Consider the following 20,403-nt stretch of genomic DNA (forward strand, 5'->3'; position numbering starts at 1 on the left):
CACCAGAGATATCATTGATGATGTTAGATGGATCCAGGCTGAAAGCAGAGAATACTAAAATAGTGTCTATTCGTGTTTTATTGACTATACAAAGGTATTTGACTGTGTGGATTATAACAAACTGTGGCTAACATTGACAAGAAAGGTAATCCCAGAAAATTAATTATGCTCATGCAAAATCTATACCTAGATCAAGAAACTGTTTTCCAAATGAAACAAGGGAGTACTACATGATTTTAAATCTAAAGGATGTGCATCAGGGATGTGTCCTTTCTCCATATCTATTCAATTTGTATGCTGACCAAATAATCTGTGAAGATGAAATCTATGATGAGGAATGTGGCTTCAGTATCAAAAAAAAGACTCATCAACAACCTGCATTATGCAGACGATTAGCATAACACAGGAGAATGTGTCTCTCTTAGGTTACCAGCTGTAGAAAGACAGAAAAATATTTATTTTGTTTATGTTCAATTTCTGCTTTCGTGGTTGGAAAATACGACAGTGGATGCTGCTAATACTTGTACGTTATTAGTTTAATTACCCTTATTGAATCCTAAAAATATTGGATTGACAACTATTCTGTTAACTATACTATCACAATGTTTTTTTTTTTAAATAAGTGATGCATTATTTTTAAATGAAATATTTTTTTCCTGTTATTTCAGTCCATCAAGTTTGAATGGAACCTTGAAAGTTCCTTGGTGCAACTCCTACTACATCGCTCATTGCAAAGCATCCAGGTTGCTCATCATCTTTATTGGTAAGATTAACTATTTTACCACAAACCAAACCAAACCTACTGCTTGTGAGTCAAGTTCATCACATACGAAATCTCCAATGATTGCTGAGGTTATAAAAGTCAACAAGAGGAGACTGTTTTTTCAACTGTCAATTTCTCTCAGTGGGGTGGCTTTAAAAGAAGAAAATTTTCATTTCCTTTGCAATATATTTAAACTTCAGTCAGGTTTATTTCTGAGTATAATAAAACTATCACGGTTTTCAAATGTTCCTTTTGGACACCTACTGCCATTTAAATAAAGTAAAAATTTAGATTAGAATACCTTTCCTATAACTTTAAATTCCAAGAGAAAGATGAGGTTCATAGAGTTGCTCTAAGTCAAAGTCTACTTGGTGGCACCTAATGACAAAACTTGTAATCACGCCTACTTTTTGACAGCTGCAATACAAAATCTAGTTATAAGAACATGGATGTTTTAAAAGCAATTTCTTTGCAATTAGTTATTTACATACAGTGGACTTTAAAATTTACTTTTAGAAATTAGAATAAAAAGGTCAAATGTATGCTCTTGAGCATGAAAATTTTCAAAAAATAGAATTTTGAAGTATTATCAAGAGAAACAAGATTTATTTAGAAAATATTAAGATTTCTCCCATCATTACCTATTTGATTCTGCTGAGCATAATGTTTTTGCATGTGTTTCCCCCCTCATGTGTTCTTTGATTACCGACTTTGTAGATTGCCTTTTCTTACACAGAATTTTAACAAAAATTCAAGTGTCAATGACCAAAGAATAAAATTGAGTCTTTCCATAGATATAGCAAGCATCATTCAATAGCTTCAATTGCTAGCTAAGAGCTGTAATTAAAAAGAAAATACAGGTCTTTCAGTGCTGCATATAATTCCATTGTGTGAATATACCACAGCTTCTCTATCCATTCGTCTGTTGATGGGTACTTGGGTAGTTTCTAACTCTTTGCTATTGTGAACAAAGCAATAATTAACATGGGTGTGCATATATCGCTTGGGTTGCAGTTAGGATATCTTTAGGGTACACTCCCAGTAGTGGGATGGCTGGGTCAAATAGGATTTCTATTTCCAAATTATTGAGAAAGTACCACATTGCCTTCCAGAGTTGTTGCATCATTTTACACTCCCACCAATAGTGAATAAAGGTTCCAGTTTCTCCACCATCTTGCCAGCATTTGTTATTTGCTGCTGTATTGAATTTTGCTATTCTTATTGGGGGTGAAATGATATCTCATAGTTGTTTTTGTTTTCATCTCTTTTAGAGCTAGGGATTTAGAACATTTCTTCATGTGTTTGTTTGCTATCTGAATGTCTTCTTTGGTGAAGTGTGTGTTCATACCTGTGCCCATTTTTCAAATGGATTGTTTACCTTTATCTTGTTGTGGTGCTCAAGCAGTCTATAAATTCTAGATATAAGTCCCTTATCAGGCATGTCATAACCAAATATATTTTTTACCTGTCTGTGGCATCCCTTTTCACCCTGTTGAAGAAGTTTTTGGATGTGCATAGGAATTTGATTCTTAGAAGGTCCCATTCATCTATTTTATCCTCTCCTGGTTGTAGATTTTTCAGGATGCTTGGAAGACTATTTATTTTGTGGATTAGTGCTTCTAGGGTTCTTTCAAGCTTTACTCTAATGAAGTTTATAGTCCTTGATTTTAGTCCTATGTCCTTGATCCACTTTGAGTTGGGTTTTGTGTGTAGTGTGAGGTGTGGGTCTTGTTTGAGTTTTCTGCAGATGGTTTTCCAATTTTGCCAACATCATTTGTTTAAAAGGCTGTCATTTAAGAAAATTGTGAGATATCATTGCACCCTAGTAAGACTAGTAAAATTTAACAGAACAGTGAGCAACAAATTTTGGTGAGGTTATGGAGAGAGTGGAGCCCTTATCCACTGTTGGTGGAAGTGTAAAATGGTGCAACCACTGTGGAAAGCAGTGTGGTGCTTTCTCAAAAAAGTTGCAAACAGAGATACCATTTGACCCAGCAATTCCACTGCTGGGAATATACCCTAAAGAGACCATAACCACCATACAAGCAGATATATGCACACCCATGTTTATCGCAGCTTTGTACACAATAGCAAGGATTTGGAAACAACCTAAGTGCCCATCAACAAATGAATGGATAGAGAAGCTCTGGTATATTCACACAATGGAATACTATGCTGCATGAAAAACAAAGAACTCATGCAATATTACTCAAAATGGGTGACTCTGGAGAACATTATGCTGAGTGAAATGTCTCCATCAAAAAGGACAAACACTGCATAGTGCCACTACTGTAGAACAGGACTAGCATTAGGGTTGGGGTAAGAATGAGAAAAACTAGATGAATTATGTATACTGCATTGAAACAGATGAGGGATAGAACAGTTTAAAAGCAGTATATTATAGGGCATTATGATTAGCATAAGAGTCTGAAATGAAGGTTACAAAGTGGAGTATACTCAGAGTGGGGGTGGGGGGTATGGGGGGGGTTTGTATACCAATGAAGGAATTTTACTTTTCAAAGAGAAGAGCGAACTGGAGGTGGGGGTACGGTGGGTGGGGATAAAAGTGCAACAATGAATGAATGGAAATCCAAAAACTCTGTAAGTATTCATTGAAATTAATAATAAAAAAAAAAAAAAGGCTGTCATTTCCCCACTTAACTGATTTCATGTCCTTGTAAAAAATCAGTTGACTGTAGGTATATGGGCTGATTTCTAGGTTCTCAATTCTATTCTATTGATCTATGTGTCTGTCATTGTAACAGTACTACACTGTCTTGACCACCACTGTAGTGTAGTAGGATTTGAAATCAGGGAGTGAGATGCCTCCTAACTTGTTTCTCTTCTTAAGGAGTGCTTTGCTTATTTGGGGTCTCTTTTCATGAAAATGGAGATTTCCTTTTCCATCTCGTAGTAGAATGGTATTGGTATTTGTATTGGGATTACATTGAATGTGTAGATTGCCTTTGGTAGGATTGCCATTTCACAATATTGAGTCTTCCTATCCATGAGTAAGAAAAATTCTTCCATTTCTCTGGGTCTCTTTCTGTTTCTTGTAGCAATGTTTTGTAATTTTCTTTGAGGAGATCCTTTGTGTTTAGTTATATGCACTCCCAAGAAGTTTTTATACAAAATGGATGACCATGAAGGACATTATTCTGCATAAAATATCTTAGTCACAAAAAGGCAAATACTGCAAAATGCCACTGTTATAAAACAGGACTGACATGGATTTTTTGGGGGAGAACTAAGAAAATAGGGATAAGTAATGTACATGAGGGAGAGAACTGTATAAAAGGAATATATAATTAAGTATTATTGGCATGACAAGAGTCCAGAATAAGAGCTGCATAGTAAAGTGGTGGTGGTGGATGTATAACAGTGAAAAAAATTTTTTTCCAAAGTAAATAGTAATCTAGGGGGGAGGGGAGCCAGGAGAAAAACGTGCAACAATGAATGAACGGAAATCCAAGTTCTTGATAAACTTCCATTAAAATCTCAATTAAAAAAAGGAGAGAAAAAATACAGGTCAATAACATTTTGAGTATCATGTTTTCTACTTCAAGCAGTATTAATCATTGACATGTCACTTTTAATAAAGATACAGAAAATGACTTAAGCATCAGTAACAAAGTAAAGATACAGGAACTTGTCAAGGACCAATAGGTAATTTGCTGCTCATTTTCACTCTCAATACCTAATATAAAAAAGCAAATGTTTCCTAATAGTATGTCACTATAATGAGGCAACGGATAGATTAACTTCAACTCTTCACCGAACGAAGTCTTTCATCAAAGCTCTGGAAAAAAACCTTATTCTCCTTGGTTTTCCAGTTACTATGTTGTTAGAGTTGTTAAATGGAAATGCTTTGTGATAGGTTTATGCCATCTTAAAACTAGCACTCTCATTCAACTCAATGCTTATTTCTGTTACTATTTTACTTTTTATTTGTTCTGTACATTCCATAAAATGAAAGCATACTATATACTGTTGTTGTTGTTGTTGTTGAATGCCATAAGTTGAGCATGACTCATAGTGACTCCATGAATAAAAGACCTAATTCATAGAGTTTCCATAGGCATATGGTTTAGGAAGTGGATGATCCTCCTGCTTTCAAACCTGTTTTACAACTGGGAACTTGACCAAATACTGTCCACACTGGGAAACCATTATGGCATTTCATATCCCAGTGGCACAAGGCTCATAGTCACAGCAAACCCAGATTACCTCAGTACAGCAAATTTGGCAGAGTGATGTACAAAGTGGAAGAATGTTCCTTCAAAATATAACACCAGTATCAGTCATGTTTAAGTGTCACCAGGTCGAATAGGACTCATAGTGACCCTATGAAAAAAAGACCTGGACTCTGTTCTACAATTAACTTAATTTCTTTATGCTGATAGAGTTTATAGAGCTTCCTGATAGAGTTTATAGAGCTTCCAGAGACATCTGGTTTAGGAAGTGGATGTCCCTCCTGCTTCCAAACCTGAATTAATCTGAAAGTTCCTCCAAACACCTTTAATAATGGGTAACCATGATGGCATTTGACACAACTATGGCAGTGTTCAGTATCATAGCAACTCCATCTAATTCAGTATAGCAAATAGACAAACTGCTGTACCACTTAAAGAATGTTAATGCTAACATTAATTAATTTGGCCCAAGGGCCATATTAAATTTTAAAGACACACCCATCAAATGCTGTTGACTACGATAAATCAAGTATTCCCTCTGCCCTTGGGTCCCTGGCTAAAATGGGCAAGCAACTCCAGCCAGATGACACCGGCTTGTGAAGGGGAAGACCAATAACACAAACCAAACACACACCAACACAAACCTCAAAACTTTCCTTACTTGACTCTCATCAAGATGTGAGACACCAACTTCTAGAGTGGAGCCCCCACACCATACCAGCCATACTATAAGGTAACATGAACTATATTGCTTCAAATATTTAAATCAAATCCAAAGAACATTTTAAAATATAATTTTCTTAGGCACATGATTTTGAAAAACCATCTTAAAAAGCAAAATTAATTAATCAGGACCTACCCTAATAAAGGAATGGTTGGTGTAATACGTGCTCCATCTTAAAAAGTTATGTTCTTCATTTCCTAAAGTGATGTGAAAAGTGGAATCATTTCAGAGGTAACAATGAGTGCAAACAAAGTTGTAAATCAATGTCATGCCTACGGTTTATGGCACTCTTTCCAAAGAAGTTGGGGGGGAAAAAAATCTATGTTTAATTCTCACCCTTAAAATAACGAATAAAGACAATAACAAAGTCAATTTATCTCCTCAATAACTCAAGGAGAAAAAGGGGAGAAGGAATAGAAAAGATTATAAATTAGTAAAGTATTGTTTTGGTAAGGAGCTTATTTTGTGAGAATGTAAAAAAGGAACAAAATTAAGGTGAAAACTTTTCCAGTATGTGAAATATATGGCAATAATATAGGATAGGGCGAGATTCCTATAGGTTGTTCATAGGGTCATTGTGAGTCATAGTCGACTCAATTGCACATAACAAAAAGACATCACTTAAAAATCTTGATAAATATAGCATCAGTCTAAGTGTAGTAATTGCTAAATAATGTTATTTATGTTTAAAACACATCTTGGGGTGATGAAATAGCCATTACATGGCATTATACTTAAGATTTATTTGTACAAAGAATTTTAAGTTAAAACTTTAAAGATTCAGTTCAGAACACTATTGATCCACTAAAAAAATTGCTCAGCATCTTTCTTAAAGAAAAAAAAAAAAACACTACTTTGATATAAGAGAACAAAGCTAATGAGTCATCAAGCACCGGTTTAATGAGTTTTTACTTGGACGAGCTACTATTTCCTCAAATCCATCATGTTCAACATCAAGCCTGGTGTCTTCTCTGGATTATTGCTATTTCTCATTTGTGTGCCCAATTGTTTACCAAGCAATGTAACTCTTTATCTCCTAAATAGTCCTCTTTCCATTCATTGATTCTACCAATCACTGCCACTGAGTGGAAGCTTGACTCATCATATTTTGTTGTTAGATGCTGTTGAGTCAACTGTGGCTCAAAGTAAACCTATGGATAATAGGTAAGAACCTTGCCTTGTCTGGTACTATCTTCATGTTTTGTTCAAGCCCATTATTGTAGCCACTCAGTCAATCCATCTTGCTGGGGGTCTTCTTTTTTTCTGACCTTCTACCTTTCCTGTTGTGTTGTTGTTATGTGCCTGTGACTCATAGTAACCCTATGTACAATAGCCCTAAGCCCTGTTCTATCCCTTGCCAATCTCACTGTCTTTGGCACGCCTAATCCCATTACCCCATGATGGAATCAATCCATCTCATAGAGGGTCTTCCTCTCCTGCGCTGTGCCTCCACCCTCCCAAGCATGACGTCACTCTCCAAAGACTTCAGAATCCTTGCCTCCAAGGATCAGCGTGGCTTCACCCTCTCCAGAACAAACTTGTTTGCTCCCCTAGCAGTCCCTGGTATATTCTGTACTCTTCTCCAGTACAAAAACTCAAAGGCATCGGCTCTCCTTCTATCATTCCTAGTCATTGTCCAGTTCTCTGAAGCATAGCAAGTAATGGTAAAGACCATGGCCTGTATGAGGTGCACTTTAGACTCCAGGCTGATATTGTTGCTCTTCAGTATCTTGGAGAGGTCTTTGGCAGTAAACTTCCCCAGTGCAATTCATTTTTTAATTTTCTGGCTGCTGGTACCAAGAGTGTTGATTGCAGAGCCAAGCACTAAAGCTGTAAAGAATCTCAATCTCTTCTCCATCTATCATGATGCTGCCAGTCAACCCAGTGGTGAGAATCTTAGTTTTCTTTACATTGAGCTTCAATCCATATTGAAGGCTGCAGTCTTTGACCTTCTGCTACAAGCACTTCAGGTCCTTTTTGGTTTCAGCAAACAGGATTGTGTCACCTGTATAACGAGATATGCAGTTTTGCAAGAACTGACCCCTCCTGACTACATACCCAAAGTATATAATAAGATGGTTCAGCATCCTTGCCTCAAAGGAGAATCTATCAAATATTAGACAATGAATAAATCAATTTGTACCAAAACAACTATCTTGATCACTTGGTACCTGTGTGAGTAGCAGTCACTGAGAGGGAGTTGATTTGGGGTTACAGCTAAATCCTACACTGGAAGAGAAAAAAAAAAAAGGTAAAACTAAATATGTTGTTTCTTTCAAGACATTAGGATTAATTTTGTATTTAGATATTTTAAAAAGTTTATACCCAAAACATAGCTGAAGGTGAGGTCTATGACATTTTGTTTTATGCCTAAATTTTGCAGTTTGGCCAGGAAACAACCTCATAGTAAAGGAAAGCTTTTCCTTTCAGAACTTCTGACTAAACTGACTGTGATCACATAGAAAGCTGTCCCTGTCCCTCTCTTCAACCACCAGTGAGGTGTGAATATTGTTTCCATGCACACTGTACATAACTTGCACAGAAATCATACTAGACTGCCTCTATTTCCTTTTCTACTACAAATCTATATACTACACTGATGGCTAATAATTATGCCAATCATGTCATATGTTCCAGAATACTAATTCCACCATAATCTGTAACTTAGTCGTAACTCGTGACACTCCATCATTGCCATATATTTGAGTCTAACTCCTAAGTGCCCTCCACCCTGTTTCCAAGGCTGTAAATCTTTATGGGAGGTACTGACCATCTTTCTTCCACAGAACTGCTGATGAATTCTATCAGAGTTAAGATTCTGTTTTGGTTAGCAATACTATAGAGACATAGAAATATTTTTTAGGCCATCTGTATTTTCACATAGTAGAAACTTGATCATGTTGTTGTTTTTATGTGCCACTGAGTCAGCTATGATCCATAGTGACCTTATGAACAATGGCTGTGAACTTTGTCTTATCCTGAGTCAACCTCACCATATCTGACACTCCTAATCCCGTTGCCACAATCTCTATGTTAATCTATATGCTCCAGGGTCTTCCTCTTCTGCCCTGAGCCTCTACCCTTCCAAATATGATGTCCTTCTCCAGGGACCGAGGCCTTCTGACAACACACTTAATGTGAGACAGAGCTTCAAAATCCTTGCCTCCAAGAGAAACCATCCTGTGTTCACTCTTTGCAGACAGACTGTTCATTCTTTTGTAAGTCCATGGTATGCTCAGTACACTTCTCCAGCACTACAACTCAAAGGAATTGGTTCTTCTTGTCATCCTTAATCATTGTCCAGATCTCAGATACATAGCAAGCTATTCAGAAGACCATTGCCTGAATCAGGCACAATGTAATCTCTAGACTGATTCTGGCACTCTGGAGAGATCTTGGACAAAAGATTTTCCCAGTGTAACTTGTCTTTTGTTTTCCTGACTGCTGATGACATGAATGTTGATTGTGAACCCCAGCAAAATAAAATGAACAACCCCAATCTTTTCTCCATGATACAACTATTAGACTGATGTTGAGGATTTTTGTTTTCTTGATGAACCCATATAGAAGGCTGCAATCATTGACCTTCAGCAGCAAACATTTCAAGTCTTCCTCAGTTACAGTGAGCAAAGTTGTTTCATCTGCATAACACAGATGGTTGATGAGTCTTCCTTCAATCCTGATGCCACATTCTTCCTCGTAAAGTCTAGCTTCCCAAATGATCTTTTCCTCGTATAGATTGAAAATTTATGGAGACTGGACACATCCCTGATGCACTCGTTCCCTGATTCTGAACCATGAAGTGTTTCCTTGCTCTCTTCAGACAATAGCTTCTTGAACTAGGTATAGATTTCACATGAACACAAGCAGGTATTCTGGGATTCCAATTCTTCTCAATGTTAGCCATAATTTGTTGTGATCAGCACAGTCAAATGCCTTTGTATAGTTGAAAAAAAAAATCACCAATTGATATCCTTCTAAAACTCTCTACTTTCTGGCATGAGTGATTTGACATCAACAGTGTTATATACCTAGTGCCACAGCCTCTACTAAATTCAGCTTGTATATCAGGCAGTTCTCTGTCAACATACTATTCCAGTCATCTTTTGATAATCTTCAGCAAGATTTTACTTGTATGTGATACTAGTGCTATTATTTGATAATTTCCACATTCTATAGGATCATCTTTTTTTAAAAATAGGAATAAATATGGATCTCTTCCAGTCAGTTGGCTCAGTATCTGTTCTTGAGATTACTTGGCACAACCTGGTGAGCATGTCCAGGGCTACATCTGGTTGTTGAAATGACACAATTGGTGTTTCATCACTTTTGGGGGCGTTTGGGGGGTTTTTGTTGTGCTGCTGTTGTTTGTTTTCCTCCAATTCCTTCAGAACAACTTGAACTTCCTCATTTATTTTTGATTCTTGATTATATTCTACTTCCTAGAAAGGTTTTGTGTCAACCAATTATTTTTGGTACAGTGACTTCATAATATTTCCATCTTCTTTGATGTTTCCTGGATCATTCAATATTGTCCATAGTGTCTTAAAGTATTGCAATTCATGGCTGGAATTTGTTCTTCAGTTCCTTCCTCTTGAGAAATGCCAAATAAATTCTTCCCTTTTGATTTTCTGACTCTAGGCCTTCACACATTTTATTATATTTTGTTTTGTCTTCACAAACCACCTTTTGAAATTTTCTGTTTAACTCTTTAACTTCCTCATTCACCCCTTTGTTTTGGCTTCTAAGCATTCTAGTAAAGTATTCAAAGTCTCCTCTATGACATCCATCTTGGTCTTTTCTTCCTCTTCTATCTCTATATTGACCTTTTGTTTTCTTCCTCGATGATATTCTTGATATCATCCAATGGCTCCTCTGCTCTCCATTCATTAGTGTTCAGTGGCTCAAATCAGTTCTTGAGATGGTTTTTAAATTCAGGTGGGATAGACTAAAGGTCATCTGTTTATTTTTATGGATTTGTTTTTGTTTAGCTTCAATTTGAATTTACACATGAGTAGTTGATGGTCTATTGCACAGACAGCACCTGGCATAGTTCTCACAGCTGATACTGAGCTTCTCCAACAATTCTTTCCACAGATGCAATCAATCTGATGTCTTTGTAGTCCATCAGGTGAATTGTATTAGTATAGTCACTATTTCCATTCCCTCCCATTTTTTTATAAAAGAAGTTTGCTATGAATAACTCTTCGATTGTACAAAATTCTATCATTCTATGTCCAACTTCATTTCTGTCACCAAGTCCACATATCCCAACTACTGATCCTTCTTTGTCCCCAACTTTTGCATTCCAGTTACCAATTATTGATAAATCTTGATTGGATGATTGATCAATTTTAGACTGCAAAAGCTAGTAGAAATCTTCTATTTCTTCCTCTTTGGCTTTAGTTATTGGTACATGTATTTGAATGATAATGGTATTGTATGTGTATGGATAGTATCCTTGTATGTTTACAGTTCCCTTGTATACTTCCTGTGTGTGTATGGATAGTATTCTGTCACTCACATTATTGTACTTCAGGATGGATCGCACAATAGCCTCTTTTACGCTGAATGTAGCACCATTTTTTTAAAATGAAGAATGTATGCCAATGTATTTTTTTTTACAATCACAATTTATTTATTACAAATATTTCTCTTTTTTAAAAATTTTAGGCGAGCTCTGGTGGCCTAGCGGCAGGAAGGTATACTGCAATACCAGAGGTGCACGGTTCAAATCCACCAGATGCTCTGCTGGAGAAGGAGGAACAATCTCCTCCTGTACCAGACAGATCTGATTTGACAGTACACACACACACAAAATAATAAAATAAAAGTAAATAATAATAAACTTTTAAAAAACTTATACTGATTTACTTACAGAGTTCATAAAGTTCATATACATTGTTTTTCATACTGGATCTTTCCCTTTTTTCTATACCCATCCTATCCTGTACCCATCAAATTGTACCCTATGATTAAACCCTCCTCCACTTCTTGGATCCTAGTACTCATTCTATAATAATGGTCTTTACGGTATTTTTCTTTTTGAGACTGAGTTCGCTTAGCACAATGCTTTCCCAGTCCCTCCATGTTAGGTATTGTTTTACAATATAATTGTTTTTACTTGTTGCATAGTATTCCACTGTGTGAACGTACCATGATTTCTCAGCCCATATGATCGTGGTTGGTCATGTGGGCTGTTTCCATGTTCTTGCTATGTGGTAAATAACTCTGCTATGAACATTGGTGTACAAGTCTCTGTGCCTCAGTTTTCATTTTCTTAAAGTATATTCCAAGCTGTGGAATAGCTGAGTCAAATGGAATTTCTACATTCAGCTTTTTGAGGAAAAGCCAAACTGCCAGAGTGACTGTGCCATTTTACAATCCCACCAACAATGTGTAAGAATTCTTATCTCACCACATCCTCTCCAACATTTATTACTTGTACAGCACCACTTTTCCTCACTTTTTCATTCTTATTGTGTTAGAAATGTGTTATTCCAGACCAAATATGACATTTCTCAGTTAGCTCAATCACTGTGAAATCTTTTGCAAATCTACCTAGTTCCTCTGTACGCGGCTGATGCACCTCCTCCCAGCCTTTGTGAGCATCTTCCGTGCAGTGACAACACCCCTTCTCTAGAGTGCTACTCACTGCCAACATATTTGTCCAGCCTGTGAGATGGAAGGTCTTTAAGGCACAGTTTACATGCCAGACCTTCTCCATGGGTTTGGTTAAGACTGAACTAGATTCAAAATCATGTCTTTATTAATTCACCCACATTTCCTATCAAGATTTTCTCTTACTACTAACAGATTCTTTTTCCTATGAAAAACATTACACCAGTAAATCACATGCTTGTCACACTTTGATCTAGAGAATTTGTCCTACTATAAGCATTTATTTACCGAATATGAGAAACTTTAATGTGTAAACAAGTGAAGCATCAATTTGAGCAACATTGTGCTACAGTTGCACCATAGGTAGTGAAACATTGAAATCTCTTGCTTTTAAAACAAAGTTCGCTTGAATAGGATCCAAGAGAGAGAGCCAGTATGAATCAAAATCACTATGGTAGGGAGCCACTTCAAATAAGGCTCTTTTGTATATTACATAATTTAATGATTGTGCTGCAAAGTCTACAAAAGTTCCTTGAGAATTTGACAACTTGCATGCAATTTGAAATGAAGTGTTCATTTACAAGGTCAATAAGTGCAAGAATTATATTGCTTATTTATCCACTAATATATTCTAAGTACTTAGAACAATGTTGTTAAGTGCCATTGAGTCGCAGGCAACTCATAGCAACTCCATGAAGCAAAGTTCTCAGCACTTGTGTGTCTTTCATCCTCTCTCCAGGTTCATAGGGTTTCCGGAAGCAAGCTATTACAAAAGTAGATGCCACTCCTGCCTCCAAGCTTGTTTTCATCCGGGAGCTCCACAATACGTAATTCAAACATTTCAATTAATGACTGTCGGAGTTATTTGTGCACATGCATATTCATGACAGCAGGGGGCAGAAGAGAGCTTTGTGAACAGTCAATCTGGCTGGAGGCCAAACCACACCTAACAGGGTTAAAGCAATTCCAAAAGATTGGAAGATTGTGCCAATGAGAAATGAGGCAATAGATACCAGGAGTGACATCAGAAATGGAGGTAGTATATGGATGGAAGCCAAGGATAAATCTGAGACACAAATTAGGGCCTGCAAGAGCAAGTGTGTGCTGGATGTGTTCAGAGAGCAACAGAGTGAATGAAACTGTAGCATCTGTAATCAGTAGCACAGGGCTTTCAAAGGTTGAAAAGGCTATTTTATTGTGCAACTCAGAAACTCAGCTGATTGTTTTTGAGTTGGAACCAAACTAGAGCGGACTCTCCAGCAGATCTTCAGAGCCTGTAAATCTTCTGTGATCAATCTTCTTTCTTCTGTGGAGCAGCTGATAGACATCTACTTTTGAGCTAACTAGGCCAACAAAACTTTCTATTTTATTGAATTTTGTAAAATTGAGATAACATAAAATCTGCCTTTATATTTTTCTAAAAATCCTATCCGAAATTTCTTTTATCTAGAATTGTGTAGCAAGTTCTCAAATCAGAGTCTACTTTAAACATAACACGATTAGATATGAGTATGACAACGATCTGGAACAGGATATTACATATTGAATTGGCGAGGGTAGACAAAAAAATGTGTATGAACAATTGAATGAGAAAACAAATTCTTCGTAAACTTTCACTAATGTCATAATAAAAAAATCAACAACACTCAGGAGCAACTATTTTATAATTACACCTAACTTGGGAGATACTGGAAAGCATTATGCTGAGTGAGATAACTCAGTCCTGGAAGGACAAATACTATATAAAAGCGTTCTTGTAGAATGAGTATAAGGGCCCAAGGGGGGGGGGGGGGGGGGGGAGGGTGGAAGCAGAGGGGTGAGCATGGGTGAGTGAGCGGGTGGGGATTAATCATAGAGTCATACAATTTGGTGGGGGTGGGGTAAAGGAAATGGGAGAGAGAGAGTGTGAAAAACAATGTATTCAAACTTTGTAAATAAATCAGTATTTTTTTTTTTAAAAAGACAACAAAATCCAAAACCATTAAGGTGGAAAGGCGATAGGGAAACAAATATTCTTATAAGGTACTGGTAAGACAATAAATTATTACTTCTAAAAAAATCAACAGGAAATTAAATGTGAAAATTTTGCAACACATGACTTAAAGCCACAGATTATTATTCTCCTTACTCGACATATAACATCTTGATAAAATTGTCCCATTAGCAAGTTACTATTCCCCACTACCCCCAAAATATGTCACTCTGATGAAAGGTTCCCATTAGTGAGTCACTGTCCTCTCTAAAATCTATGATACCATCACCTATGGAATACTACGCAGAACACAGGAGCAATGATTTTGTAAATCACTACCTAACTTGGGATGGACTGGAGAGTATTATGCTGAGTGAACTAACCCAGTCCCGTAAGGACTAATACTGTGTAAGACCATTATAGTAGAAACTAATAACCAATGAAATGTGAATGGGGATCGGATGCTGGGGAAGAGCACAAGGATGGAGATGGGCGGCGGAGAGGAAGGGAGGGTAATAATGGGGTCAAACGGTTTGGTGGGTGAAGGGGGGGTGAGTTGGGGAAGTTGGGGGTCTAGTGTGAGAAGAAATGTATACAAACTTTGTAGGTATAAAATTTGTAGGCGTAAAAATTAAAAACAAAATTAATTGCAAAAAATAATTTTAAAAAAATTAAAAGAAAGTAGTATAGGAATAGGTTTCCACAAGAGCTTGGAGAATATAAATAGATATAATATAAAACACTGGCATATTCAGATATTTATCCATTTACTGTAGAAGTTTATTATGTATTAACCTCTGCCTAAATACATGGACAATTCACTAATGGTGATTAAATGTTAAAACAGTTTTGCAGTGAACCATGAAATATAAGAAAAGGGGAAAGAACCTTCTTCAAATATGAAAACTGTGTATGTGTATTCAGAACATAATGATGATGAACTAATTTATCACCATGTGTTCATTATGTGACAAAAGTTGAGTTGGTAGACAGTTTTACATTATTTAGGATAAAATAATTCATGATACTTCCCTTGGAAAACTCATAGATGTTAGCATCTAGGCAGCAGGGAAGAACCCACTGGCCATCTGACAAAGATATAAAAGATTGAAAAAGTTGATAAGAAAAATTATATCTGTTTTGCAGCTTTGCTTATGACTTGTTCCAAATAATGCTACAGAGCAGAGAGCCAAGGTTGAACTTGAAGAAAACAAAGCCCAAATGCATGCTCCCCTTCTGTCAGTTTTAAATACTGATAAAGGCATACAAATGAATACACAAAGGAGTGAAAGCTTTCTCTCTGCTTTGATGTCTGAAACACCCCTGAAGTGAGAGTAAAGATCTGTACTTTAGGGAGTAATCGCAGTGCAATAGAGTGTACATGATAGAGAATCAATAGGAGGTTTTAAAGCCTCCATTCCTCAGCTACTAGAACCATTATATTGCTACTAATTCACTTTTTTACCTTTTCAATGTAATAAATAATAAATTATCACTTGCATTTCTGTAAGGGTAAGATATGGCTCTCCATTATTTAGTATCGATCTACTAAAATCATCTTTCACTCTGTTGTTCTCAGAAAAACACACAACAGATAGAATCGCTTCCATAAGCTATTTATGTAAACGAGCAATGGTGACTGTTCTCTACCCAACGCAGCCTGAAGGAAAAGCGAATATTAGGAAGAAAGATTTTATTTTATAGACTAATCTGCAAAATCCATTAGCACAGTTCTTGAGTTCAGGAAGAATACAAGGACACTTGTTTCTGTTCCTTTTCTGTCCTTCATGAAAGAAGTTTTAAGTATTTGTTTAGGAGTAAGGTTTTTTCCCCTCTAAAACTGTATCATTTTTAGACTCATTGTGTTCTAAACAATAGGTTGAAGTGCCAACCCAAGGCAAGTGGTTCAAATCCACCAGCTGGGCAATCTCCTTCTCTGTGATTTATGTTGTTGTTGTCATGTGCTGTTGAGTCGCTTGTGACTCATAGCGACCCTATGGACAACAGCCCTAAACTCTGTTCTGTCCTGTACCAATTGCACTGTCTCCGACACACTCATCCCGATTACCCCAGTCACCGAATCATTCCGTCTACTAGAGGGTCTTCCCCTCCTGCGCCTGCCCTCCACCCTCCCAAGCATGATGTCCTTCTCCAAGGACCGGTCTTTCCTTACATCATGACCAAAGTATGTCAGATGAAGCCTCAGAATCCTTGCCTCCAAGGAGCAGCCCGATTTAACCCTTTCCAGGATGAATCTGTTTGTTTTCCTAGTAGTCCATGGTGCCCGCAATACTCTTCTCCAGGACCACAGCTCAAAGGCATGAATTCTCCTTCTATCCTCCCTGGTCATTGTCCAGCTCTCTGATGTATAACAAGTGATTGCAAAGACCATGGCCTGTATCAGATGCACCTTAGTCAGAGCTCCTTCTAAACATATTAGACACATATATTATAAATGCCTTGTAAATGGTAACCCTCTTTGTCTATCTTTGACCCCATTCTGCAGTGAGCTGTTTCTAGTATTAATGAGGTAGGATTAGAGTGGGATATATCTTGAATATCTCCTTTATGGTGGATATGACCCAAGTCACCACCCTTAGCCCCCTTGGGGGGTGTGGTTTCTAGCTCTGAGATCCTTTATAAAGAAATAAGGGGATACTCTTAGAAGATTTGATCCTTTTTTTCTTTTTTCTTTACTTGAGAATCTAATCAAATCCTGCTCTTTGGAGAGTTGCAGTTGGCAAATGCCTGGTCTTTATACTTCACTAGCCTCTGAAACTGTATGCAATCATGTTTTGGGGTTGTATCCCCCCAGTCTTCAAGCCATCACAGCTTTGCAAGTAAACTCAAACCACAGATTTTGGATGGTTTCAACCTCCACATATGTATAATTTCCTTGATTTAAAAAAAAAGTTTCTATAAAACTCTTCAGTGAATTACAGCAACCAAAGACATAGATGAGGTCCATGTGTAAAGTGGTCGTTTGTGTTTCTTAAAAATGGAACTAGGAAAGGGAGCTCTTGTGGCCTAGTGCTAAGAAGCTGCACTGCAATCCCATAGGTGTACGGTTCAAATCCACCAGCTGCTCTGTTGGAAAAGAAGGGGCAGTCTCCTCTTGTACCAGTCAGATCTGATCTGATAGTACACACACACACACACACACACACACACACACACACACACACACATAAAAAAGGAACTATGAATAAATCACTGAATGTATAAAATTCAATAATTTGCACTTGTGCCTCATTTCTCTCACCAAGTTCATACTTTCTGCCTATAATTCCTTCCTCATTGTTTCTAACTTTTGTATTCTAGTCTCCGATAATTATTAGTGCATCTTGATTGCATGTTTGCTCAATTTCAGTTTGCATAAGTTGGTAGAAATCCTCAACTTTCCTCCTCTTTGGCTTTAGTACCTGGTGAATATATTTGAATAATAGACACATTATCAAGTCTTTCTTGTATGAGGATGGATATAATCCTGTCACTCACAACATTGTAGTTTAGGATAGATCTTGAAATAGAAATTAAGAATACTACACCATTCTTTCTCCGTTTTTTATTCCTGACACAGTAACCATGGTTGTCCGATTAAAAGTGGCCCATGGCAAGCCATTTCAGTTCACTAATGCCTAAAATGCTGATCTTCATGTGTTTCATTTCATTTTTGACGACTTCTAGTTTTCCTACATCTGCAGTTCATACATTCTGCATTTCAGTTATTAATGGTTGTTTACAGCTGTTTCTTCTCATATTTGAGTAACTTCCAACAGAGCTCTAACACTCTAGCTATAGCATTTCTCTGTTGTTCATATGGTTTTCAGAGGCCTGTTATTTCAGAAGTGGATGACCAGTCCTGCTTCCTAGTCTGTCTTAATCTAGGAGCTCTGTTGCGTTCTGTCCACCATACATGGTTCTTCTGGCATTTGACACACTGGTGGTATAATTTAAAGCATCACAGCAACTAACATATTACCCCAATGCAGCTATGAAGTAATTAGCAGCATACATGTCAATCATCGATATAATGAACTGACAGTTGGTGTACATCTAGTAGAAAATTGTAAATCCAATCAGAAATACAAATATCATGGTGAAGGACACCCCCGTTCTGGCACCAACTGAGGTCCTTGGCACAGTGGTAGGATAAGATCCAGGGTGTTGGTCTTTGGCCTGGCGGGGTTTTTGGTGCTGGTGCATGGCACGAGTCTCAGGAGCCTATCCAGACCAGATTGCGGTGGGGCTGCCTTCGTAGATATCCGTGAAGCTGGGATCCAGAGTCACGGCAGCCTTAGGCCTCCTCCCAGACCTGGAGAAACACAAATGGTGATTTTGCAAATGGATCTCACCTGAATCTTCACAAGAATCAAACTGACTACATCTGTGGAAAGGATTGTTAGAGAAACTCAGTATCAAGCATCAGAATCAGGCCAAGTATTGACTGTGGAACATACTACCAAATACTCAAATTGAAATTGAAACCAAATTTAAACAAACCCACAAGAAGCAAAATACAACCTTGACTCTATTCCACCTGAATTAAAATATAAAACACTGGATGTGCTTAACCTGTCTGTGCAAGGAAATTTGGAGGATAGCTACCTGACCAACTGGCCGGAAGAGATCCATATATTTGTTTCTATTTCCAAGATAAGTGATCCAACAGAAAGTGGAAATTATTGAACTATATAAATAAAATTGCATACCAACTATATATTGCTGAAGATCATCCAAAAATGGCTGGAATGGTTAAAAGGTTGACAAGGAACTGCCAGATATTCAAGCAGAGTTTAAAAGAGGTCATGATATCAGGGATTATTGCTAATGTGAGATGGATCCTAGCTTAAAGCAGAGAATACCAGAAGAATGCCTGTGTTTTATTGACTATGAAAAGGCATTTGCCCGTGTGGATCAAAATGAACTATGGCTAACATTGAGAAGAATGGGAATCCCAGAAGACTTAATTGTACTTACACAAAATGTATATCTAGATCAAGACGCTGTTGTCCTAATAGAACAAAGGAACACTGTGTGCTTTAAGATCATTAAAAGTCCGTGTTAGGGGTGTATCCTTTTTCCATACCTCTTTAAAATGAGCAATTAATCCATAAAACTGGACTCTGAAGGAGAATGCTGCATCAGGATAAGAGCAAGACTCATCAATAATCTATGCTATGCGGATGACTGAAAGTTGCTTGCTTGCTGAAGTGAGGAGGACCTGAAGCCCTGCTACGGAAGATCAAAGACTGCAACCTTCAATAAAGACTGCATCTCAATATCAAGAAAACAAAGGCCCAAACCACTGGTCCAAGTGGGCAACATCATGATAGAGAAAGAACAGATTGAAACTCAATGATTTAATCTTATTTGGATTCATAATCAACACCCTTGGTACCAAAAGTCAGGAGATAGGACATGCACTGCTTTGGGCAAGGCCACTGTCAGGGACCTTTCCAAAATATTGAAGAGTGTATTTTGAACATTAAGATGTGCCTGACTCAGACCATGATATTACAATTACTTGCTATGTATCTAAGAGCTGGACAATGAATAAGGATGACAGAAGAATTGATGCCTTTGAGCTGTGGTGTTGGAGATGAGTACTGAATATCTCAAGAACTGCCAAAAGAATAAACAAGTATGTCTCCGGAAAGGTACTCCTTGGAGGTGAGAATGGCAAAGCTTCATACCTCATACTTTGGGCGTGCTGCTGGGAGAGGCTATTCCTTGGAAAGGGATAACATGTTTGGAAGGGTCAAAGCTCAGCAACAGAGAAGAATATCCCAACAAGATGAGTGACTGCACCAATGGGCTCAAGTGTATTAGAGATGATGAGGATGACACAGGAAAGAACAGGATTCAGTCGTTTTGTTCATAGGGCCACTATGAGTGACTTGATGGAGTCTTACAACAACAGCCAGACATAGATTGGAGGGAGAAGGCTGAGGGAATATGTTGTTGTTGTTGTTGTTATGTGCCATCAAGTTGATAGCGACTCATAGCGACCCGGTGTACAACAGCCCTAAACCCTGCTCTGTCCTGTGCCAATTGCATTGCCTCTGACACACCCATCCCGATTACCCCAGTCACTGAATCAATCCACCTCATAGAGGGTCTTCCCCTC

General features: G+C 37.6%; 1 protein-coding gene across 1 annotated transcript in view; it reads left to right on the plus strand.

The window, feature by feature from the left end:
• PIK3C2G (phosphatidylinositol-4-phosphate 3-kinase, catalytic subunit type 2 gamma) overlaps positions 1-20,403 on the plus strand; it is a 576,625-nt gene that overhangs the window by 193,299 nt on the left and 362,923 nt on the right. The window contains exon 17 of the mRNA XM_006888484.1: positions 669-763. Coding sequence (XP_006888546.1) covers positions 669-763 — 95 coding nt within the window. The remainder of the gene's footprint in view (positions 1-668; positions 764-20,403) is intronic.

The sequence above is a fragment of the Elephantulus edwardii genome, unplaced genomic scaffold, assembly GCF_000299155.1.
Source record: "Elephantulus edwardii isolate Elephantulus edwardi_28Jun2011 unplaced genomic scaffold, EleEdw1.0 scaffold00067, whole genome shotgun sequence".
Classification (NCBI taxonomy): Eukaryota; Metazoa; Chordata; class Mammalia; order Macroscelidea; family Macroscelididae; genus Elephantulus; species Elephantulus edwardii.